The following is a 26,525-nucleotide window of genomic DNA, read 5'->3' on the forward strand; positions in this document are numbered from 1 at the left end:
AGCTACTCCTCAGTATGAGTACCAAGCATTCTGGGTATTTTCTGGGGGAAAACCCCCAGGCTTACCTGAAGCATCCTGAATTTGAAAGCTTTTTAGGATTATCTTACTAGTCAGCTGCCTATCATATATACTTAGAGGTAAAGACTGGAATATCTGCAATAAAAAGGACTAGAGGCAATGGAGTGTGCATCTTTCTAATTGTAATCCTTTGTAATGAATTAATCAGAGGTATGCTTGTGTATTGTGTTTATACTCAAGCTTTGTACAAATCTTCCTTTGTTACTGGCTTATGGCTCTTGAACCTTCCTAGAATGGCCTCACTCTTTCCTGGTTCAGAGGATCAAGCCCAATACAGCTAAAACAGTGAATACAGCCTGTTTAACAGAGCAGTTAAAACAGTCTGGGCCACCTCATCTTCTACAGATATAAGGACATTTCTCATGGGGTTCTCAAGAAATGGACTGAATTCTTCCCCTCAGCCACCTCTCCTGCTCACCACAACAGTTCTTTGCATCAGCATAGAAGCTTGGGCCTTGACACCTTTCACTGAAGGAGATGAGGAAGTGAATAAAGTCTTTACACTGGGGAACTAGAAGCAGTATTTTCTAGCACCAAAAAGTGCTTCATTTGGTTATATTTCTGTTGCAGTGTTCAAATAATTAGAGTTAAGAAAGTTCAATAAATGCTAGTTATTTACATCTGTCTCAGTTTTTAGTTCCTCATAATAATGTGAATTCTATTAATAATATGCATTCATGGGGTTGTGTGCAATTGTGCATTAACATTTTTCCTAAAGCAATATTCTTTTTATCTACATGCTGTTTTCCTATCTGTCTGCATAAGGCATCTAGAATTTCTTATAAGATATGGCAATTCAATAATTATTCAAGACTCCCATCTACAAATTAATATGATTGGAACATTTAAGTATCATTGAACAGGCAAGAAAATCTCAGATGGAAAGGCCATCCAGTTACCTGAATAAAAGCAGATTTTATGCAGAGGGGGGTAGCGGTCTGCAAAGCTGAACACGTGGCCTGACATCTTTGCATGAAAGAGTATTATTTAATATATGATTGCATGATACTTAGCATTACTGAACTTAGCCTTCTTCTGAGATAGGTGAGCCACATCTTAAGATAAATGTAAAATACTGAGATTGCTCTGTCATAATACAGAGAACAGATTCTGAAAGAAGGCCCAAAAGTTCTAGAGCCAAAAATGTGGCAAATTTTTATACTGTGATGTCAAAACTTTATTCTCCACTTCAGGCAGGTGACCAGCCACATTCTGCAGATCATGAATAACTTCCTAAGAACTAATAACAAAGTTGACAGCAAATACAAGGACTGATCACCATGACATAGTAACTATAAAGAAAAGAAAACATGAGATTGAATTGGATCAAGTAGTTGATAGCATAAAGATGACAACTTATTACAATGTAAATGTTGTGGCTGGAGGCAAATTAATAATAGTCATGTATGTGTAAGTCATTAGGATTTCTTTGTGGTGGCCCTGTCAATTATACATGGGCTTGCTTTTAGGGAAATAACCTTTTTGAACTCCTGTAGATTTTCTGCCAAATAAAAAAGCAAGGAAGCAAGCAGAATTATTTTTACTTACGTAGAAATTTTAAGAAACGTGAAGGAGTCTCATCATTTGAAAAAAAAAAAAAAAATCACAGTACATCAAAATGAATTAATGCAGTCAAAAGTCATGATAGACCAGTCTGTCCTCTTGCACCTCAGAAGGCACACTTTACCTAACAGCTATTGGGGATGGGCTGGGAAGCTCCTTAATAAACACATTTACAAACATTTTGGTGTATGTCTGGTATTAGCCAAGTGCTTAGGAATCTCACTAAATTAAGACATCTGTAGGGATGATATGCAAAACTGTCAGAGTGCAGTATAGCCCATATTCAAAAATGCTAATGGGTATTAACCCACATGAATCAATAAATAATTAAAATGCAACAGTCTCTTCACATTGAAAGAAGACACTTTCAAATCTTTCAATCCATTCATCTTAGATTATGATCTCTTGAGCAAGCAGTTTTTCAGCAACCCCATCCAGAAACCCTTTCTTATTTCCAGGACAACAGGTTTTTTCTATCTGATTCAAGATTATTATCGCCGTTTAAAAATAAATTACCCAGCAAAATTATTTTAATGTAACCAAGCATTAAAAGATAATTTTTTAGTTAAGAGTTCAGGAAAATCTGATTGACAGAAATATGTATGACAAGGCTACAAATCCAGCTTTAAAGTTCCTATGACTGAGTGAAAATCATGCTGACCCAGTACAATCTAACTCTGTTGTTTCAAATATCATAAAAAAAATCTGATGGGTTAAACTTGAACCAGCAGGTTTTATGGTGATTCCTTGGGAACCAGCATGCAGCCACTGTACTCTCCATAAATGAAATCAGGTACTCATTCCTGATCCAGATCAAATTTGTGCTGCTGGGAAAGCATGAGTGCACAGACCCCATCTCAATGACTGTGGAACCACAGCCTAATTGTTGTAAATACTGAAAAAATCTCTAGGTGCAATAAACATACAGAATCTCTACCAGAGTGAAATTAATGCAAAAATACATTAAAGCCCTTAAAATAATTAAGAAATCCATTTCCTTGAATAACAGACTTCCACTGCTTTGAAAGACAAAATGTAGCAGAAAGGAACTCAGATGAAATAACAGTTCTGCCATGCCTATTTTCTTTATGCCAAATAAAAATACATTTTGCAAAATAGAAATAGTGTGTTTAGAAAAAAACTGAAAGGGAATGTCTGGTTTCAGAGATGATCTAATTTAACATATTTTGGAGGGATTTCTAATGACTTTGCTACTCTGTCAGCAGGAAAGTAGAATACAATTTTCGCCATTAGAATAGGACTGACCATATGCATGCACCCAACACAAGGCTAACACGTAGTGTTCCCCCTTTTCCAGACTGAGGTACGTTCCCATACCTTAAGAAATAGAACAGAGCAAATATTGACTTAAATGTAAAGCCTAAATAAATCACTGTACTTACAGAATCTTTACAGACGTCAACTGGGACACAAAATGGTATCACTTCATGACAAAGAGCATGGGTAACACACTTCTGTAGAGCTGACTACAGCTTCCCAGCAGATGATCCTTTGGCTGATGACTCCAAATAGCTCTGGATTCACTTGACATGCACCAAGCATGCTACTATCACTCAAAAGGAGGAAAAGCTACCAGTTAAGTCCAACTCAATGGTTCAAGGGACTCCCTGCTCAGATTATTTTCTCCTTTGGCACAGGATTTGACTCATAGTCTTAAATTTTTTATTACCCAGTGAAAGTCACTATAAGAGAAAAAAACAATGAAATCAAAAACCCCAAAGCAAAAACTTTTTCCTCCCTTAAATCAAAACCACTGTGCCAGCCTGGAATCCCCTCATGACAATGTGAGCCCAAGACAGAACAATGTCATAGCTGCTTATGGTAAATCACAGAAAGTGAAATTAGTATTTCATAAATGGGAAAGCAGAAGTCTGACAGGAAACCAAGGTTTTGACAGGACATCATTCCAAAACACCACAGAACAAAAAACTAGAATACAAATAAAATTGTGCATCTCTATTGATGACTTTTTGGTGACCCATCTAATTCACCTGCAGAACTGTATGAAAGGAGAGTGGTGCACTTTTTTTAAATGAACACTGATCCATTTCCTTCCTGCTGTGTCATTTCTCAACGAATGTACATGGATTTGCAAGAGCAGCTTATACTTAAAAGTTGAAGCCCTATTCTACACTTTACAGCTTTCCAAGTGGAAAGGCAAGTCCATGGAAACACACGTGATACCAGTCTGCATGCAAGCACACCTGGATCCAAGCTCTTCTAATTTTCCTTCAGCTGTAGCCCATTGCTCTTACTCAAAATTTCACACATTTTCCAAGGATTTGTTTTCTCCATCGTATCACTGGTGCTGCAGTTTGCACTTCGTACACACAGTTAGGTAGCTCTAGCAACTTTAGAGTTGCACCTTCTAATGTTATGAGCTGGCACCGCTTCTTCCAACAAGTTTTGCCCAGTGAGTAATTAGCCACTGTACAAGCATGTCACCATAACCACCCTACTATTACTGTCATAAATAGCAATGACCATTCCTTTATTAATATTCAACAGTTGATAAGGATAGCTTTTGATATATGCTTAGATTTTACTTTGTGTATTACTCTAAAAGACTGCAATATTGGTTTGGTTTTAAATGAATTTTTGCATTCCAGTTATAAAAAAAATCTTTTATTTTAAATTTTATTTTCAACAGCTCAGTCCCTGTTTACAAAAATATCCTGCTTAAAGCACATTAAAATGGTGAATCAGAAAATGGATGGTCTAAATAAATAAATAAAAAAATAAAAGAAAATGTAATAAAAAGATAAAGCCCTCATAGAGAATTGCAGCAATTATATCTCCACAGCTACAATATAACCCAAAACTTTGCATAGGCTTTGATTATTGAACCATGGCTGAAGTGAATAATTTGGCTTTCACTAAGAAAACAACCACATTCATTCTCACCACAATGGAGAGAGGCAGTTTTAATTAAAGCTTATCAAAAGATGAATAAAGAATAAACTCAATACCCATTCCACAGGACTCTATTTTCATCTGTTTAGTTTAAGCTTGCCATGTTCATGCAATAATTAACCACTGTCCAAGGAACATTGGAGTTGTGTTAATGTTGGTAAAGATTTAATTAGTTCAATTATCTGGAGAGTATTGAAGGCTCAGCACAGTACCAATTTCTTCAGGCTTTATACATACCTCAGATCAAAATACATTAAACTGAAATATAAGTGAACAAAGAAAACTTACTATTTTACTTCAGCTACTGAATGAGTGTGTGTTTAATAATTTTATTACCCTCATTTTAAAACAAGGTTTCAGAAATAGAATATGTAAACTGTGACTTACCCATTCTTCCAGATCAACTCTTTTTTTCCCCTAAGTCAGCTTATAAACACACTTTGAACAAAATTAAGTTTACTTTAGAAAAGAAAACCCAATACTTCTTTGCACAGGAAAAAGTATAGTCCCTTTTACATTTCACCCCTCCCCCCCCCCCCCATTGCCTACATATTTTACGTCTTTCATGGAAAGTGAGGCATTTAAAAAGCATTGAAAGCAGTGACACAGACAACTGTTTCAATCTGTCAGACAGCATGGACAGACAGTAGGGATCATTTCAGAAAATAGAGCGGCCTCCCAGCGGCCTGACCTTCCTGGTGGGAAAGAGAACACAGCGCGGTGCTTGACAAGCTCGCCAACAAAGGAGTATATTTAGTCCCCCCAAATTCTGACACGCTTCTCACAGGAAAAACGCAAACCAGGATGAGGCGTCGTTGACTACTGCTAACAAAGGGTAATTTCTAATTGGAGATTGCACCGTTACCACGAAAAAAAAAGGAAGAGATGAAAAGTGAAAACATTACTTCACTACATGCAGACTGTAAGCGCTGGAGTGAGCCTAGTTCCTATTTTTAAAAACTGTTCAACTCCATATTAGATGCTATTTGAGATGTGAGACCTCTAGATCTGTACATGCAGCTCCTGGTGCCTTCAATGGGAACAGAGGCCAGGAATGGGCTCTCTCTTTGTGTTACTAAAATGTTATTATTACCTATTCTTTAGGAGGGATGTTTGAATAAACTACATTAATTTTCCTGTAAGATTTAAATGACATGTTTATTACTACCATGGTCTGTCCTTTGTTTTCCCAACACTGTGTTTTGCAGTATGAGTAATTTAGAACCACTGAAGGCTGAATATGGCCAGCATGTGAGAAAATCACATGGGTTTATTTCCTTGAGGAGGTAAGAACCATAGGAGGACGTTATCGCTTCCTTACGAAGTAATAAAAACTTATGAGTTAATATAAAAGTAACTGTTTTAAAATTGCATACTACATTATATACAGGTTGGATTCAAGCTGTCTGTCTCTGTAGGCAGTCAAAAACTGCTTTACGGATAACACTGCAATGCTTCCCAGCAGTAAATACCATTTGGTAAATAACACTTGTAACACACTCTACTTTATTTTCTACTACTCACATCAGCTGGAAAAATGTAAACACTTTAAGGAATAAATTAATAAGAAAAGGTTTGAACTGCACATTGAGTGCCAGCTGATGCCTCAATTCAGCTCTTGTTTTGGCCAAAATTTGATCTCCCCTACCAGTTTTCTCTAGGGCAGAAGAGAAAGGGAGATGCTGAAATTCATTCAGGCTTTTCTTGAGTCCAGATGGCAGATAATGCTCAGCAAGCAACTGGATACAGCATATTTTCCATCAACCACCTCCCCTTTCTGGCACTTGATTTTTAAGTTGCATCAACACTCTGGAAACTGGAGGTGCCCTGGTGCCCTCTATAGCCCACCCCTCGCAGACTTGCTTCTGCCTGGTGTTTCTGTGAAGTTTTATGACAACCATGTGGGAGCAAACAAGGCTAATAGATGATAAAGTATTTAGTGATTCATATTTATCATAGCTGAACAAAAACTGAGCTGAAACACCAATGTCTGCTTCTGAGTGAGCATACGGAAGCATCTGATGTTAAAAAAAGAAACCCAAACAAGTCACAGCATGTACAACTAAGAGCACGATTTCATCGTATGTGTAGTCATTTATTAAGATAATTGTAATTTTTTTCCTTAATTATAACTGTTAAACAACTGCAGAGTGAACACAAATACATCCATACAGATATATCCGACCTCATATTCTTTGGTATCTTAGAAATTGCTTCATCATCTTTCCCAGAATTTGACCAAGCCTTAAAGATAGTACTCATTTTTATTATAGAAAATTCAAGCTATATTCAAGCAAGGACTTTCCTGGCCCTTACATTCACAAAGCATGACAGGGAAACATGTTGTTTTACAATAACTATTAGCTACAAAGATGATGAGAAAATGAGCTAAGTATGTACAGATATATTTATAGAACAAATTTTATAATATTATGTAAGGTATTTCCACAAGTAAAGAGAGCTTTATTGTGATCCACATAAATAATTAAATACCATCTGGAATCATTAAAACTATGGAAATCACACAAAAATTACAGCAACAAAAAGCAAAAGCCATCTATTTCAGGTGCTATACTGTTAGATGACCTATTTGGTCCCTAAATATTAATCGTATCCCCAAGAAGATGCATTTTCTCCCACGTGAAAACCTTGGAAGGTGGTTGTATACACTGTAAGTGAACAGTCGTTCCAAGGAGGAGTAATTTTCCTGCCAACACTTTTAAATAGGTTTTGGTTTTGAAACACAAATCACTTATTTTATCTGGAAAAATTCTAAGGAATGGACTGTGTCTGCTACAGATTATCTACAAAAGAGGTTTAGGTTGGGACTTCTGGCTCATCTCTCAGGTGAGAAGAAAAAATCAGAAAGTGCAGAAGAGATCTTAGTAGAGGCACAATCCTTTACCCCAACTAAATTTTAAAACACTGATTTTAGTTGGCAGGAAACTGTGTATCTGCTTAACAAATAACTGTTTTGGAGGAGGCTACAAGAATTTGGCTGCCTTAACCTTGAAGGGTATCTGATTTTTCTGCTCCCTCCACTTTGGGAGAAAATTGTCCTGTTTTTCTCCTAGTCTGAAGACATTTTGTGATATATGAGTTTGGCCAAGAAGTACCAGGAACTTTGTCTACACCAAAAAAGGGACTTTAGGGTATTTTATGCAGATAATGAAAAGAGCTTGTTCAGTTTTGCAGTGTAGTCATTTACACCACACAAATTCACTGCTTTTGTGTTAGCAAAGAGGAATACTTTGAGTCTTTCAGTTTAGAAGATCTTCAAACAGACAATAGTGTGTAAACAATCCCAAAGTACATAACTTTACTAGAACAACCTCCAGCCTGTGAGCAAAGGCTTCAGAAAGGCCCCTTCATCAGATTTCCTTCTGCTCTTCACCCTGAACAAAGCCTTGGCTGACAATACTGAAATCTCCTCCTTTCTTCAGATTAAACCCCCTTTGCAGAAGAAGTATGCAAATGCTATACGTGTTTCCCTTCCTGAGGCTACTCTAACCCAGCTATCTTTTCACTGTCTATTTTACTCCGGCAGACCATCCTACTGGCTGACAGGGTGACCAGCCTTCCAATTCAATCTTTCATGACACTGACAGTTGGATGCTGGGGCCTGCCATGAACTCTAAAAGGAGCTCATTTAGTCATAATTAACTATTCCCTGCATATTTCCTAAGGTATGGTAATTGTGCTAAAAGCCAACAAGTGAAGCATTCATTCTGGTTTTCTTTTAAACTTTTATTTTTCCACAGCAGTCTCTTATTCCCCCACCTTTTTTTTTTTTTTTTTTTTTTAATAAAATCTTTTCTTTCTTTCTTTTCGTCTTCCCTGGAAACATTTAGAGTAAAGAAAAGGAATGATGGTGGAGATAGGGAGCTGCAGAAAACTGTGATGTAGGCAGTTCAAAAGGCAAAGTCTGCCATACGATACAGGACCCCATGGCAGCACTCAGCTATTCAGCTGGGTAAAACATAAAGAAAAATGAAACGAGTAGAATAAAGCTATGTCATTAATGCAGAATGATGGACATCCTATTTGGGTAACAGGGAGTCATGAATATACATTTCTAATTCCTTAGATATGGTGATAAGTGATCTCTGCTTCCATTAGCACCAGAGTATATGCATTTGACCAACATAAAATCTTCAAAAGTTATGCAGATATAATGCACTTTACAGACTACTCTTCTCCCCTCCCAACAACACACGCACAGACCATGTCCCACTGAACGCAGTGGGGGATCTCACAGGCATAAGGTATGATGGATCCAGCCCTAGATACAGACCATATTTATCACTGTTGAGACGGAAAGCCTTGGAAAGCTGACACAGATTATTTACCTTAAAAGGCAAAATGTGACCTCATGTCTGCCCTTATCTGTTTTCTGGTTTAGGTTAAATGAAGGAAGGGCTGACAGCACTCTCCGTTTACTTACTGACTTTGTGTCTGCTGGAATTCTGCTGCCTTTCAGAAAGTTTGGAACTTACAGGATACCTATCCATCCTGAATGTGCATAGTCCATATACAAAAAGCAAGTGACGACAAAGCTAAATCTCTTCACATTCCAATCTCCTTTCCACTTGGATGTGCACTAGGAGTGAAGAAATCACCGGCTGTGGCAAAGAATACACAATGGGGCTGGGGGTGTGTGTATGTGGATGTTAACATTGCAAATTCAGCAACTGTGCCAAAAGGGCCAAACGCAGCACTGAGGTTCCTTATTATTATACAGCATTTTTCCAGTATGAGAAAATGTGGTAGGACCTCCCAAGAACAAGGTGAGTAAAGTCTGCAATCTACAGAATTTACATTTTAATTTTCAGGCATAATGTAAGAAATGAAGTTAATAAAGAAAGAGATAAGGGAGAGAGAAGGAACAGCCTCAGACAACAAGGTCATGGAGCAACTCATTTTTCCTACATTCACATATTAATGATTCTGGTTTCACTTTTTAGTAGCATCCACCTACCTTTAGCACATACCCTGATATTACAACTTGCTTTAAACTTGAGGAATATTTGAGAAGAAAAAGACTTTGCATTTTTTTTTTTCTTCAAACACTAGAGTACAACCACATTTTGAAGCATGTTGAAGAGTCAGCTGGGTAAAATGTTTCTAAAATCCTTTTCTCTTCCCTGTATTTCTAGACTATACCAAATTTGTGCGTCAATGTGGTTTGTAATGGCAGGCAAAAACACACTAAGAGCCAAGCTGACAAGCTATTGCCGGAAATCTTAATGAACTATTTTATCATCATGGTCTGGGATTTTTGTTTTCTTAGGGGAGGAGATTGGGGGGGAGGGTTGTTTGTTTAACTTCTGTGTATTATTGTGATCACAATACACAGCGGATTAACAACAGAAATTCAGAACATCCAGTAAAATCTTCTCTCAGTAGACATGAGCTGAAAATTCTGATGCTTCCATAATGTTAGTTTTCATGCAAATAAACAACTATTTTCATTCAAATAAAATAGGTGAGAAACATCACATAGATAAGAAGCTTTGCAGATTTCACCTGATGGATCTCCTGCTTTTTTGTCCACAGTATTCTAGATGCTCTCAAGCAGCATTGCGTCCTCCAGTCCTGCAGCTGAAGATGTTTTCTCTACCTCTCATGTTTCTACAGGGACCCATGCATTCAGACTGAGTTGCACTTACTCTCTGCCTTCCACAGTAACTCACAGAAAGAGAATTAGATTTCTAAATCACTCTTCTCCACTGAGGCACATTTCAAATATCTTTCTAAATCCCCAGGTGTGCTGCAGTTCTCCACCCTCCATTTAGGAGACTGGCAGAAGGAGAGATGACTGCATCCTGCTGTCTGGTGACATAAGCAATGCTGTGACATACTAGTAATTATCCTACTTTCAACATCACACAAGCTGGTACAGTAGTGTCCTAGAAGACTGAGGTTTGGAGGTAATCTTTGAGAGTGAGGAGTACAGCCTACACAAGAGAACAAGTCCAGGACTTGAAAATTCAGAAAGTCTCAGCTTTTAATTTTTCTGAGGAAATATGGTAAGGATTAATGATCCGAAAGCAATGCTTCATCTGCTAAGAAAATCAAAATCAGGACTTATTCATAAAGTTCCTAGTCAAACATTTTGACAGGTCAGGTCAGGAAATCTTCAATGTGCCTCAGTGTATCTAAACATACCTCCTTAAAGATTTAGTAAGATGTGTAAATAGCCTGTGGGATAGTTAATGTAGGGGTAGAACGTAGTTACAAAAAAGAAGAAAAAAAGAAAAAGAAAAAGAAAAAGAAAAAGAAAAAGAAAAAGAAAAAGAAAAAGAAAAAGAAAAAGAAAAAGAAAAAGAAAAAGAAAAAGAAAAAGAAAAAGAAAAAGAAAAAGAAAAAGAAAAAGAAAAAGAAAAAGAAAAAGAAAAAGAAAAAGAAAAAGAAAAAGAAAAAGAAAAAGAAAAAGAAAAAGAAAAAGAAAAAGAAAAAGAAAAAAGTGGTGAGGCAAAGTCTTAGAAGAGGATTTTGAGAGAGTGGTATCAGTTTATGGCAGCCCATGGTTGACAACACAGATGAAAAAGAAGATTAAAGTGAATGATATCAAAGTCAAGGACTACAGACACACACTAAAAAAATGATGTGGCCCAAACCTAGGTTCAACTTACAGATTGTTTTATGCTGCCCTATTTAATTTGAAATATAATACATAAAACAAAAGTTGAAATGTTACTGATTGAACCACATTTCATGAACAGCTGCTCACATTACATAGAGTTGTTTAGATGACCTCAGGCCTCACTGGATTTTTCCAACACTCTCTACACATCCACCCCCCCAAAAAAAGACATAGGCAATTCATACAGCAAGTGTTTTTACACACAAGTAATGATAAAAGGAGTCACTGACATGGAATATAGACCATGTGTTAGAGCTTCTTCCTGGCTGAAAAGTGATTCACAAAGATGGGTAAATTCACAGAATGAACACTAGCAAGTTCCAGTGTTTTCTCAGAAATTTGGAGGAGAAAAAAAAAAAAAAAAAGATGTACAAATCAGATTATTAATATGTGATTCTCCCAATCTCTGCTCCTGCCTGATCTTCCCTAGAGAGTCAAGGAACAAAACAGGATTCGTTTAGGATAGAAAAGTCAGGATTTGAGTGAATGACAAACAACTGCAGTAATAATAAGTTTGAGGATACCTCCTAGATACTATTCTTCATTTGGATTATGAAGTTCCTAGAAGCTAAAAAACACTGAGTTAGTTTTGAAAAAACAGAAGTTGTCTGGTTAAAAAAAGAAATGAGGAGTAATGGTTAAATTCTTTCTTCTGCTTTTGGCTACACTTCTTTTACTGGCCAGAAAGTGTAGATATGTGGGAAATATTAGTTGTTTAACCATCTTTTTCTAATACTGAGTGATAACTTCTTTGGTCAAGAACCTAGGACACGCACAGGTCACTAGCCTGTGTCACACACAGTCCTAGAAAAGAGCTTATCTGCACTTGCCTGACTTCCTAGCCAAAACATCCTTCTGCTCATGTTCAAGCAGCTGCTGCCAGATGCAGATAGACACTATAGCCACTGCAGCTCCCTAAAATGTATCTCAAGGTTAAAGTCTAGCAGGCCTGTCCAGTGCCCACTGATCCTTGTCTTTACCCCACTGAGCTAACAGACTTTGAGATTTCCCAGACAGCTTGCTCTTTTTTTCCCAATAGGAGTCTAATTATAAAATTCCAATCAAATAATTTAAACGTATATCACTTCCCCAAACAAAGCGCCAGAGCAGACATTGAGTAACCAATACCTGCTGGACTTTTCAAACTAATTTCCAATTTTTTACTTAAATAGTAGTTGGGCACCTGGAGAGCTACCCAAGGTGGAAAAAATTCTCCCATGGGGTCTGCATAGAGGATATTTTTATTCTGATATTCTTCTCTTTTTATTGAATTTTTCAAAGGACTGAGCCTGTGCATTCATTAGCACAGATTATGGCAGCCAATATTCATAGTGCCTATCTGAGAGAACTTTGTACTAAAAAGTTATCTGAAAGGTAAAAAATGCCTGTGTTTATAGTGCTTTAGTAACTCTTCTTTTTGGCAAACTGGCAGACTGTTAATGCCGAGCTTTTTATATGAAATACAAACCAGAAAACTCTCTGTACAAATATTTTGATTAAGAAAGTCCTTTTAAAAAATCTGAATCTGATTCACACTAGGTGGAGAAAGGGAAATTCAGCAGCCTGTGGTTACTCAATAAAGCAAACCCTGGCTACTCCATTACCAACTTTAAAACTTTGATGGATAGAAGAAAATGAAAGCTGAAAAAAAATCAGCAAGGATCTGAACACTAAACAAACATTCCTCAGCATTCAACCAAGAGACTGCTTAAGTATGAGCTGCAAACTTCTGAGAGAAGTACATGTTTAATATATAAAAGACAAAATTCCTTAACAAGAAGAGATATTGTTTGCAAAATAGTTCTTCAGGAACAGATTGCAGCCTTTAAATCTCATTTACTCAGCCTGAGATTGCATTGTTGTGTCTATGTTGGTTTTGATAAGGAAGCCAGCCCTACTCCCATTGAAGTCTATGGCATTCCCCCATTGTCTTCAGGAAGAGCAGAGCTAGACTCAAAGCCTCACAAAGATACAACAGTAAAAGACTCCGGAAGGTACCATGATCCCATCTTATTTTCTTAACATTTCTGAAAAAAAACTATGGGACGGGGGGGGAAATCTATGCAGTTCATTTCTACTGATAGGCAATATGCCTTTTATATGAAAATACAGACCAGTGAAGCAAATGAATGGTTAGCAACTTTATATAGCCAGGGGCTAGCTAAACTGCCTGGGAAGTTTGCCTGCAATTTTACCACTGCAGAATGTCTTGGAGAAGACTAAGCATTTTGTAATGCTGATATTTTATATAAGCATTCTTTAAGTCCGTGAGAGGCAGGAGGCCCTATAGTCTTCAACTCAGATTAAGTCTTATACACTAAACCTAAACACTTTATTTATTTTTAAATCTGTACTTTCTGAGGGTATGTAGTTTTTCCTGGAAATGAAATTATATCATGCATCGGAAATTGCATTCTGATTTTACACAGTCTGAGTAAGCACTAAACATGAGCTCTGTTATAATTCGTCTTGCAACAGAAACATGTCTCTTTACAACAGCAGCTTGCAAAAAAACCCCCACCCCATTGCATCCAGAAAACAAAACACTGCCCCGTGTTGATAATGAATGCAGCTCATATCTACTACGTTCTGTTAAATTGCTAAAATTGCCCAGATAAACCATTTGAGAGTATGTCAGGTTTAATTAATACAACATGACCTGATCATTTTCACAGTTGGGAAAGAAAGAAGTTGGCATTCTTTAAATCCAGAGCTCAACCTGGAGATTATGCTAAGTTGCTTCATTCATAGTCCACACTCCTCCACATATGTCAGGAGGACAGCATTTGTCCCCTCTAGTGATAAACAAATTATACATGAAATCAATTCCACTTCACAATAATTTTCCCTATTGGGTATTATCTTTCCTCCTCTGCTCCCTCCAGTTAAGCTTGCATCCTGTAACTTGCTAATGAGCTGGCGGCTTTCTGTTCCAGGTGGCACCTCCTGCCTCGAAGTCATGACATTTCCCATTTCGAATGCTGCTGGCATTTTTCGACAGCTCCTGCTAACTAGCCTTTTTGACCTGCACTAAGAGGAACTCATCTGATCGAATCCTCTAACCTGCCAATCATGCCAGCAAATGATCTTCACAGTCACTCCCAAGGCAGGAGGGGAAGAAAAAGGGAGAGCAAGAGAAGGGGAATGAGAGCGAAAGCTAGTGAGACAGTGATGGAGTAGGCAAGCAGGCAGCCTCTGCAGCTACCTAATGAGAGCACTTTAAGTCTCCGAGGCAGCTGAAACATTGAAAAACTGGTGGGAAAATTAGGACAGAACTGAATGCCTGGTGCTATAATTACTTATTTCTTTCCACCCTGAGATCACTTTGAGAGCAATACCTCCGAGATGTGCCATTTTCTGAAGAACACAAGTTAATTTTACCATATAAATAGAAAAGAGATATAGTTTTCCCTGACACCATCAATATGCAAACCTCCTAATTCTGTTCTGCCAAATGGCGTTCTTTATAGAATTAATTAGGAGCTGCAAGCTCGTTAAATGAGTGTCTTCACCTAGGGATGATTATGAATATTTTTTTGTTGTTGATGCAAGCCATAAATAGCATTTTTAACCTAATTTAAATTCTGGCAACATCTACACCTCTGTATTTACAAGTGTCTGCACACAGATACATGAAACAACAAATACAGTATCTACATAGTCTAGATGTGACTTTGTGGGCTGAAACTAAGCACAGTCATAATAATGACTCAGTTGTTTTGATTTCATTCTTTTTATGATGTGACAGATTACTTACTGCCGGATATTTCAAGCACACAAGGACAGATTTAAATGTGTAGATTTTCTTTGCCTTCAGATAACTGATTTTGTTCTTAATCAAACTTAGCAGGTAGACTGTAAGCTAACTAGATTTTAATGCACATGCAATGCACATACTGAACAAGACAGTTTATTAGAAGAAAATTGCAGAATAAAAATTTCAGGGAGAAAACTTAAATAAAAAGGCTTATACCGTATTACACATGCTGTGACTGTATTGTTACAATATACATGCTAGAAAATGTAATGCACTATCAGTCTTTATATTAACATCAAAAGACAGCTACAGAAATGGCTGTACAGAATTAATAGATAGGTACTAATGGCAGAGAATGATCACCCATACTTACTAATTCAAAATACATGTACGGTCCAAACCAACATTAATAATTTATTACAAGACCACAAAATTATGGAAATACCCAATTTTGTTTCTGCTTCTATAAATATCCAAAGATACTGTTTCAGTGTTATTCTTCCATATTATAAATTTTCATTGGAGAATTTAGTATTTTTTCCTGAATTTTGGGGGTTTTTCTCCTCAGACTTTTTATAGCAATTAACAATAGGAGCATGTGGGAAACTCATCCACCCTCATCCTAGTTTATGGGGCAGAATAAATTAATCTATTTTTATTAACTGAGTTGTAAATTATTGCTGCATTTTTAGGCAAGAATCTCCCCACAACTAGGAGCATTCAGTGCATATTTACTTTAATGGGTGTTGCCTTCAGAGCCAATTTTGCAGTGGTTTGTTTAGTTTCTTTGTTTTGTAGAGAATCATGCAATATAAACTATAGGCTCAAAATAGCAACACAAAGCTTGCTCTCCACAGAAACAATTCTGGTATATGGCATTACTAAAATTCATTTTTTGTTTACGACTTGGCTGAAAGTAAAATGTTCTGTTAATTCTGAATGCTGCAAATGATGCCTGAGAGGCGATGCCTCTCATTAGCTTTGTTGTCTCTCTGGGTTACAGGCTGTGTGTCAGCACTGGAAGCCTCTGCTTTGTCTGTAAACCTCAGTTTCTCCCCTTCAGTGGTTCCACTTTTCCTCTTAGACAAAGCCTAACTGAGAAGTCACGTGAGGAAGTAATCCTAAAGAAGAGGTGACTGTCCATGGGTGAATAGGGAGAGTTTAGACCCGCTTTTACCTCCCTCTCAGTCATTGTCATTTATACATTGTTCTCTCCTCATTCAAATGTCATCCCAGACTATCAGCCCACTGCAACTCAAACGGCCTTTCATGCTTAGACACTTCTTAAAGCATCAACGGACCACAAAGACTGTAGTGGGAATTGCTTACTATCCTAATATTAATAATACAATACAGCACACTTATGGCACAGAGGATTCCACCTTCTGTCCCCTAAATTTAAGAACAAATGAATTGGAAAGACAGATAAACAATGCTGCAACTGAGCACATGCATTCATGCAAATATCATTAATATCTTTCCTACAGCATAAGTGACTGTTAAATTAAAAACCTCTACACTAAAAATTACTTGAAAATGAATCTTCACAGTGCTGAAGGCAAGTTATCATGCATTAGAAATGAACTGAAAATAGGTTCCAGACTATGCAATGGTACAAGAAAATATGATATTGTCCCTTGATGAAAGTTATCTGTGATAGTAGTAATGCTTCCTTTTCTTCTGCCAGCTCTGTCATGATACATTACAACGTTAAAAAAAAAAATGTCAATAAGATGTAGCCACTAATTTCACACAGAGTAACATGGAGTATACAATTGCAAGGAAGACATCAATGTCTTCTAGCCATGGAGGTTAGGAATACTTGTCCCACCAAGTGCAGTGGGTAACGACAAATGTGAAGTCCTCTCCTCTCTGTCCCGCTTCCTTTGTTTCCTCCTCCTTCCTTCATCCCTAAAGAAACTCCCAAACTACCTCTCTTTCCAGAATCTTGTCCATCATTTTGGAAATCTTGTTCATGCTTACTGATTTCCACCTACTTATTTCCAGGCATAGATGCTGTCTTGGTCTTTCAGTCTATGGATTGGACAGGCTTTCAGCACCAGTGTTCAGCTAACTTAGTGAGACCACGAAGTGTCCTTCACTGATTCGCTTTTCGTACATCTATGTGTTAGGTTACCAACTCTCAATAAGGATTTTTATCACAAAAGCCATGAGATTGTGTATTCCACTACTTACACTGAGTGAAATTAAGTGACAGTGTGTTTCACGTGACAACAGACAAGGCGAGCTATTACAGTACTGACACGGGAACACTATTAAGCATATTTTTAAGTCCCACGAACTCCCTGATGGGGTGGTGGGTTCCCTTTACTGTGGCACACTGGGGGACCTGATGGACTTCTGTGTGGACAGTTGTTCCATCCTCAGTTCCCACGTGTCACTTAGGTGAGACAAGTGGTTTATATCAACAGCCTTGCACTGGCCAACTATTTCACCCTTTGCACACAGTCTATTGAATACAACAGGGTTTTCTTCATGGCTGAATAGAGGGCAAAATTTAGTCTATAACTCTCATTTTAGACTGATAGGAATAAGATAATAAATTCTTAGCTATCAAGTGGAGAATGCAGTCCAATGCCTGGAGTTTTTCCCTTGTGTGTTAAATTTAGGGCATATTCTATCAGTGTGGTGATCTTACTCTTTGATATTAAGTAAAGCACAGCTGGAACAGTCTCATGAAACCATTATGTTGTTAACATATGAAAATAATGGCACTAAAAGTATTAGAGCCAAAAAATGTCTTGGATCCTGCAGTTATCTTTCACAGCTTAATACTAATTTAACATTTTACAAAATTGACGTTACAATTTCAACTCTGTTTAGTGCTGTCATTACTGGACTCAAACCCAAATTGCTTTCAGCTGCCCACCACAACTGCATCTTATTAGCCTTTTCATGAAAACCAATTTATGCAAATCCAGTATTAGTTAAATAATTAAACTGACCCTCAACATTCATGTATAGACATTGTCTGGCACTAAAAGATGCAAGAGAAATTTAAAGCTCCCATCTTCAGTGCTTAGGTCTCCATCTTTTCAACTGCAGCAGCACAATGATTGTTTGTACACATCTATTTGAAGCCATCTATTAAAAAAAAAAGTGCATTTAAAAAATGAAACTGTTAACTGCTGTGCTTTTATAGCTCTGCTTTTCTCTCCCAAGATGGGTTTACACTGAATTTCAAGATTTCACACCTATAAAGCACTGTTGGCTACTTTCAGCTTTTGATTAAATTAAGAATGACAAAATCTGGCTGACATACAGAAACTCAGTCCAGAATTTCTCTTTTATGCAGACCTTTCTCCACTGTAATTACTACAGTTTTATCCCCTGAAGCTGGAGAGATGAAGACTTAGAAGCACAGTATATGGTTCTCCAAGTGATTCAGCAACACTGGGATACCCAGGACAGAGTAAATGCAGGGGAGTAGTGAACGAGAATGACTTTTCAATACTGACTGCTGGACACACACACTGACGGACTATAGCTTCCCTGCGGCTCAATTAGGGCAAAGCAGGCAGAAGTTATATTCCCACACAACAGTGCCGAAGAGGCACTCTTACACAATTTGTAAATGTCAAACTGTAGATGACAAACAAAATTAAACTATTTGATGGGCATACAACAACAGTCACCTCTCTAGCTAGCAAAGTGGAAAAGGTAATTTTACATAATGACTCTGTGCTGCTGAGCATCCCTGGTCAGAAGCAACCAAAACAGTAACTAGTAATTTTTCCCATGATAGTGGTAACCGTCACCTCTTCAGCTTTATTCTGTTTTACACAGCTGAGCTGACCCAAATGACTCTATCATCCCTTCAATTGGCTGGGCTGGTGTCAGTTGCTGGTTTAAATGGATACAGAAGAAAGAATTCAGAATCCTGTGATTGAAATTCAGGATTGCTCGGATGCATGTGCGTGTGGTGAAGCAATACAAATGAAGACCACTTTTTGTTTTGCTCCAGTGAATTGCCAAAGAGATTTAGAAAGCCAGGGGATCTCATTATGGTAATACAGGTTAAATACTTTAAAAGCATATGGTGTTACCATCCTGAATGAAGCTGTCCCTGCTGGCTCTGGGAAACAAACAATAGGCCAGAAACACATCTCGTGTCTCTGGTCCACCAATGGGAACCAGGGATTATAAATCACTGCGAGAAAACATCGCATGCTATATGGTATCAGGTAATGCCTTGTCTTTTCAATTATGATTTGACTCATCCTGCTCCAGAGAGGAACAAGCTCTAGCCATGTATTCCACTGGCCAAAGGAAAACGCAGCTCTAGAGTTTCTTATGGTTCATTCTTGTCTCGATAAAACAGTATCTGTAGTGATGGATGAATACAGTATATAATATATCTCAACAGTATATGTAGAGATGGGGAATGCTTCCACAAAGATCTCCACAGAAATGTTTCCTGCCCATGGGGAAAAAAAAAAAAAAATCAGTGAAAACCATCAGGCACAAAATAGAAATGTGTTGCTTTATCACAAAGCTTTAAAGATGCTTGGATATGGCCAAAAGATTTATTTTCTTTCTCCCTCAAAGGTGCTGTCTAATTCACTGCTGACAGATTCTTCTGTGTGAAATGGAGCTCATTACCACCTATTTACTCATCTTCTCCAGCAGGGAGCAGTCTTAACGTTGACCTTCCTAACTTCAAAAGTCAGCTCCTTCCCCATGGGCACTGAAATAATGTGTTATCTCTCTCTTGGAGCGGAAGACAATGACACAGTGTAGTCCACAAAGACCTTATCAGTAGTCAGAGCCTGACAGGGATTATCTAGGTTTTCAGAAACATGTCCTAGGTTACTGCTGTTTCAAGGAGTCTTTTGGATTTGTAAGCAGCTATGCTGCAGACAGACAGCTGAAGCACTACAACATTTTCAAGATAGTAGAAGTTCTCAGAGATGCACCAATTTCTTTAGCTGCTCCTTTCAGCTATTTCTGAGGGCAGCGGACAAGCTCTAACAAATTATGATGGAGCCATTTACAAAGTAACTGCCTTTAGCTCCTCTCCTTCACCAATCTGCCAGAAATTGCTGCTTCCTAAATTGACAGATCATGATGTTTGCCCATGTCTCAGCCACTCCTGGGCAAAGCCCAGATTCTTTGCTTTTGAAACCCTAAAGAAAGGTGGATTTAATTCAGTGGGTGCACTATTAGGTCAGTAACATCTGGCATGCATGTGGGGAGAACAGCAGGAGGTGATAATTTCTTAAATTATCACAGCAAGATTTGGCATAGCTTCTCTGTTGGTGATCTCAATTTTATTTCCTATTCTGCCCTGAAGAAAGGAAATTAGGAACACTTTGAAGAAAGGACCAAACTCAAGACATAAGACTAGAATTTTCTTAAATAGCATCAAGGTTCTGGAGGTGGTTGAAGATGGTTCCTTGTTTGGGTTTTTTGTGCATGTCTTCTAATAAGTTTCTTTACAATGTATAAAAATATATGAAAAATAGAACCATACACCTCCACACACATCAGAGGACTCAGAGATTTTATTTTACATTTTTTTTTACAAATTTTTCTCTTTCACAGCTTCCTGATGGATATCGGAATATTTCAAAATTCCAGCCCTTCTTAACTTCCCTACCACCTCTATATATGCATAAAGTCAATTCAAGAGATGCGTAAAACATGTATGTGCCTGCCTTGTCCAGGAGACATGCTATAAGTATTTGCCTCTGGTTTTTTTCATAATCTGATCTATATCCTTGCAATAGTGGCACCTTTAAATGTTCCTTTATCCCTGCTAGCTGATCATGCTCATTGACATTTTAACAGCTTGCACTGTTTGTCTCCATCTCTCTAACTCTACTTGTCTTGCTTACCTGCTAACTTCATGGCCCTGGAGAGCTACTGTCATTGTTCTTTTTGCTTTTCATGCATCTTTTTGCTTCACTGAGCCTGGTGAATGGAGACTCTAAATGAATATCTCATAATAAATACCCCTTCCTTAATGCTACTATCCTGCTTACTGCAACTCTAGTCTTATGCTAGAATAACTGACTCAGCTCCTAACTCATCCGTTTTACTGATTGAACATCCTACTTGCCAGTCACCATTCTACTGCTTAAAATTACAGCCACTTGCTATTTGGATTAAGCCTTCACCAGACCTTATTTTCACATTATCAAAACTGCAGTCTTTTCTCCCAACTCCTTTCACTCTCCACACCAACTCCTATTTCCTCTTGCTTGTGGTCTCATACCTTTAAAGGTTTCCACCCATCCTAACAATTCCTCACCCAGGTCCAGTTTCCATGTCCACATTTCTCCTCCCTCCCCTGCTATTTTAGCTTCATCTCATTAGTCGCCAGCTCTCTATATTGTACAAGTAAGAGGACTTCTGTTTCATACTATTACTCTTTCAGTATTATCTGCTGTTGTCCATCTTACATCACAAGCCAACTACTACAACCAGGAACTGATATTTTATTGCACTGTAAGCACCTAACACAGCAAAGTCCCAAGCCATGATGGAAAACTGTAATCATCAGTGTATACATGTCACTACTTAACATTTGTTAAGTGGCTTCATATCTTACACAACGAAAGGGGCTACTCTGTATTAAAGTTGTGGTTGAGCAGCCGTAACAGTACAGTCAAAAGTACACATGGCTCGCTCTTTCTGCTTACTTTAAAGAGTCATCTGTATCTGCTTAAATAGATATTCAGTAAGAATGATCAAATGGTTCTCTTCTGTGCTATTTTACATGCTCACTAGCAAATACAAAGTTTCTATTGCATATTGTATGAATGAAAAATTACATTTGTTTAGAAACAACAGAAAGGAGATTATGTACAAGAGAAATTAGATCCTGTATGTAAACTTCCACACAAAAGGTCTTTAGCACAGATGGGCACATTCTAAATTTACTTTAGATGGATGATATGTCACGTTAGAACAGACAAGGTTGAAGAGGTGTCTGCAGGGACACAGCCTCAGGAAAAAGTAGGGATTAGCTTGTCAATAAAGATGTAAACAGACTGCTCTGAGGCAGCCTCATTTCTGACATTAGAAAAATCTTAAATGGTTTGCTGGCAAAGAGCTTGTGCAAAAATTGGGGCAGGCTGACATGACCAAATTCTATTCATTTCAGTTTTTCAGTAGTTGCTGCCTGTCAGGCAAACAGCCTCCACAAAATTACAGGGTTAAAAAATAAATTGAACATAAACATAGAACAGTAAAACTGAATATAGTTAATTAGATAAAGCTGTATCAGATACTGTAACAAGCAGATTTAGTAAAAAGATAGATTTAATGAGAATATCATCTATGTTTATATGAGACTGTACCTTCGAATAGGTACACGAGCAGCATGTGCATTTATCTCAGCTCCTAGAACTTCCATAAGAAGCTGTTATAATGAACTCAACATACAATAGCAACCGTGACTTTAAAAAAAAAAAAGGGAGGTCTGGGTTTTTGAATGAAACGAACCTGCACTTTCAGTATTTTTTGAAACACTATGCTATGAAACTATTTAGAGAAGCATAATAAGCAAAGCAGCTATATAAGGGAATCCTGATAACCTGGGAGAGTCTGTCAAGTGGTAAATCCTACTGAACAAACACCGGGATGATGCATATGGACAGAAAAGAGTTAATGCCATGATACATCCACCACCATTCCCTTACTGTAACCACCATTCCCTTACTTAGCTGCCCTTCCCAGGTTCAGTTCTACTCTTAGAATACCTTTAGTCATAAATAAATATCATAGCTATTATTTCACTGCTGAATAACTATGGTTAAAAAGATGAGGTATTGGACAGAAGGCCACCCAAGAACAAAATCAGTTCTAATAGATCCAGTGATATAGATCAAATTCATCAACAGCACCTCTGTCTCCATCAAGAACATTCTTCTGCTATCAAGGCTACCAAATGTACTAAATGAATAATTTCCTGTCCTTGCCCCAAAATTCAATAACAAAACTGGCAAGAGGTATTTTATCTCTCCATATCTTACCAAGGAAAAAAGATATCAGTCCAAATTAAAGGCAACCTGCTATTTAATGTGCTGGCACCAACTTCTGTAATATTTTCAACCTGTCAGTGACAATGATCCTGCCCACAAGGCCAGGAACTTACACTGCAAAAAAGATTATCTGCCTGAACATAAGTAATTTAAGAAATATGCAGTTGAATTTTATATTTTTTTTCTCTAAGGAGAACTGAAGAGCATTTTCAAAGATATAGCTTCCAATAATCATGTCTTACCTGCATTATCAGTTGTGAACATAGGTATTCTTCAATGTTTGCTGTTTGATACACCTTTGCCATAACTATTGTTTTTTCCAAAGACTCTCATGCTTTCTCCAGTTTCTGGCTGTAATCTTACATTCGGTACAGTAAAAATTGAAGACACTGCAAAAAAGAGTGTCAGTTCAGAAACTTTAGTTTTTCCTGCAAAAGTAGTAATTTAAAAATAATTAGCTAATATATATGGCAAACACAACACTAAGTAAATATAAACAGCTTTTACATATGCCACCTATTTATGCAAGTAAGCACTGTAAAAATTCTGAATGGAAAGAAGCTGCATGCATTATGATGGAAGCTGTATGATGCAAACATTCTTAGCTGCATGCAGCTTCGAAAAAACCCTGTTTCCGGATTGTGTGTGTTTACTTACCCTGTACACCACTACATAATTAATATTTTCCATTTTAAAATTTCCACTCTGAGAGTATTTAGAAATAAATAAGAATGTGAAAAAATGCAGCAAGGTTTTTCAACAGTTTGACATGACGTTACATTTTCAGAATCTTGATGCCAGCAGAACTGAGCTATTTTGTTTGACTTCAATTTATTAACTGTTAAAGACAAATAGGCTGTTAAAAATATACCAACAACTCAAAAAGCTTTTACATAAAGCAACCCCCTTCTGCATGAGATGGAAAAAACATGTAACACCAGGCAACTAATTAATAGTAGGCATTAATCACAGAAATCAAACTGCAAAATGGTTAAGGACTCACACACTGATGACATGAAAAGTCATTTTTACTTAGGATGCCTCAAACTCGTGGGGAAAAATCAGAGTTTAATACCTTTTGAGAACAAATGTCCACATAAAAGTATCCTGAGAGCTGCCACTCCCTGATTCCATGAGGGAATGTTGGTAGACTGTGTAAGGAACTGATCAGGGCTGTGGCAGTTTTCTTTGGTTTTGCACTAACAACCAGCATAGCTGTAAGTTTCTGGAGCTACTTTTTCACTGTTTTATGTGAAAGATCTCCATGCTGTATTTTTGAAATCTCAACTTGCATTTGATATTCTGCTATCCTTGGTAACATATATTATGAATGGTATATATTCTATGCAAATAAATCGAATAGGAAAGCAGAAAAGGGGGAGGACTGATTTTTTTCAGTAGAAAATAAAACTACAACAACTACTACTACTAATAACAATAATAATAATAGTAGTAGAAAATAAAACCGTTAATCCATAGATTACTGTTCAGGTCTGAGATGAATGAAGGCTATGTTTTATCATAAATTTTATTGTATTCCCAGATAAGATGATTTTAGCAGCACTGCAGAACTCTTATTTTATCCTATAAAATACTACATAAATATATATTATTAAAGTCAAAATAAGAAGAAAAAGTGAAACACTTCTTTTTTAATTTTTCAATGTAGGCAGAGTCACCATACTTCTGTGATACACTGTGCTTTCAAAGAAAGAGTATTTTCTGATGGAAAATAATTTGACTGATTTCCTCCCCACTCTTTTTCTTTCTCCGGACCTGTGGGTCCTTCCTTGGTTTTTAGTGTTAAATCACCAAATTTGCAATTCAGCACTAGGACCAAATTGGATAAAATATATTCCATGATGAATATAATTCCCTTCAGAGATTTGCAAAATTGCAGTGCTGTCTTGATTAGGAAGCAGTAGATTTTGTGTATACACACACTTCTGTTGTGCACAAAAGACTCAATGTGTTTATACCTACATTTAATTAGCTATCAACAGCAAGTGTTTCCCAACATAAAATATTAACCCAGAGAATCAGAATCACAAAAACTGGTAATTTCACTACACAGTAAATAAACATTTTCCCGAATCTCCAAAGTATATGACTTCTTTGTTTTGCAAATATGTTTACAAGTATATCCAAGTCATACTAAATAGAAATGATTGTAGTATTTGATACTGGGATTGTCCTTTCTTGCATCTGGATTTATGCTTCATAATGATTATCTACTAGACACAGAAATAGTCTTTCTGTAACTCAAAATTTTACTGGAGGCATTTAGAAGAACCTTGCTTTAAAATATAATGATTTTTCATCTTTATTCTCCCCCCTTCAAAAGGTTTCACTGCTCCTGATGTTTAACGTTATGCAAAGACGTGTTTCTGCCAATGAATATCGCCTTATGGTTATGCTTCTGCAAATAACCTGCTGTGAGCTGATAAAAGGATTAATGCAGCCAAAATTCTTAATCTGTGAAATTACAAATTAAATTCTCATATTAAAAATACCACCCTGAGGTATTTTTTTGTGGTTTTAATTCCCCTCTGGTGTTCTGCATACATTGTGCTTGTTAATGACTAGGACAAAACTGTCTCTGTTGGCAGCCTGCTGCAGAGTGATAATGTGTAGGCATTTACTTCACTGATAGAACTGGATTTAACCACTGACTGATAAACTAAGTGGCAAGTGGGTAATAAGTCCATATTAACAGAAAAGTACTACTGCAGAATTCAGAATTCAAAATCCTGGCTAGACTAAATCACAGTCAGAAGGATTGAGATGTCACCACTGCAGAGTGATTTTTGTTTTTCATTTAGTGGAAAAAGGATAAATGAACTGGCATTCTTGATGTTTCATTAGTCCTGAAGAAATGAATCTCTTCGCATCGGTTTCAGCAAAGACAGACTTTCAACAGCAGCCTTAATTTACACTGCATCCTTTGAATTTTCAGTTTATAAAGTACTGCAGTCAGCAAGCTGAGTGGTGGGTTAGCATGGCAGAGGAGGAAACTGGGAATCTTTTTGCAGAGCAAGGATACAGTCTATGACAGAGCTGATGGTTGACAAAAATTCATGGTGCTAATTTGATTTTAATGTTCGTAGTCTACAAATGGGAGAGTGCTCTTCAGAGTAGAGACGTGAGTAGGGTACTTGGACAACCAGGTCACAGATTCAGCTCAAAATGTGACTACTACAGAGCTGTTGAGGATGGAAAAGATAAGCTTTTGGAAGACCAAAGTTTTCATACTGACACTGATGTAAACAAAATCTATTGTGGATTCATATTCAGAAAGGGAGCTCAGATTTCATCAGCAAACTTTTAAATCAGACACAGTCACTCACACGTGTCATTGTTGTATCTCTGAATTTTCTGCCTCCAGAGTACTGGAGTTAGATGTTTTGCTAATGGATGTATGTTTGGAAGCAGAAAATAACATACACTGTTCCAATGCAAGCATGCTTCTCTTCACCACAATGATTTAAAGCAAAATGCTGATTGTTACTCCCCTGTGAAACCAATTTTTAATAGAAAA

The 26,525-nt window shown here is 37.3% G+C and overlaps 1 protein-coding gene across 7 annotated transcripts in view; it reads right to left on the reverse strand.

Annotated features, from left to right (window-relative positions):
* The window catches only part of CDK14 (cyclin dependent kinase 14), a 320,024-nt gene that overhangs the window by 41,230 nt on the left and 252,269 nt on the right, over positions 1 to 26,525 (reverse strand). For all 7 annotated transcript variants that reach the window (XM_042801716.1, XM_032991372.2, XM_032991368.2 and 4 more), the window contains one exon: positions 23,230 to 23,376. In XM_042801716.1, the coding sequence (XP_042657650.1) occupies positions 23,261 to 23,376 (116 nt within the window). In that variant the 3' untranslated portion in view covers positions 23,230 to 23,260. The remainder of the gene's footprint in view (positions 1 to 23,229; positions 23,377 to 26,525) is intronic.

Source organism: Tyto alba, unplaced genomic scaffold (genome assembly GCF_018691265.1).
Source record: "Tyto alba isolate M040663 unplaced genomic scaffold, T.alba_DEE_v4.0 Super-Scaffold_38, whole genome shotgun sequence".
Classification (NCBI taxonomy): Eukaryota; Metazoa; Chordata; class Aves; order Strigiformes; family Tytonidae; genus Tyto; species Tyto alba.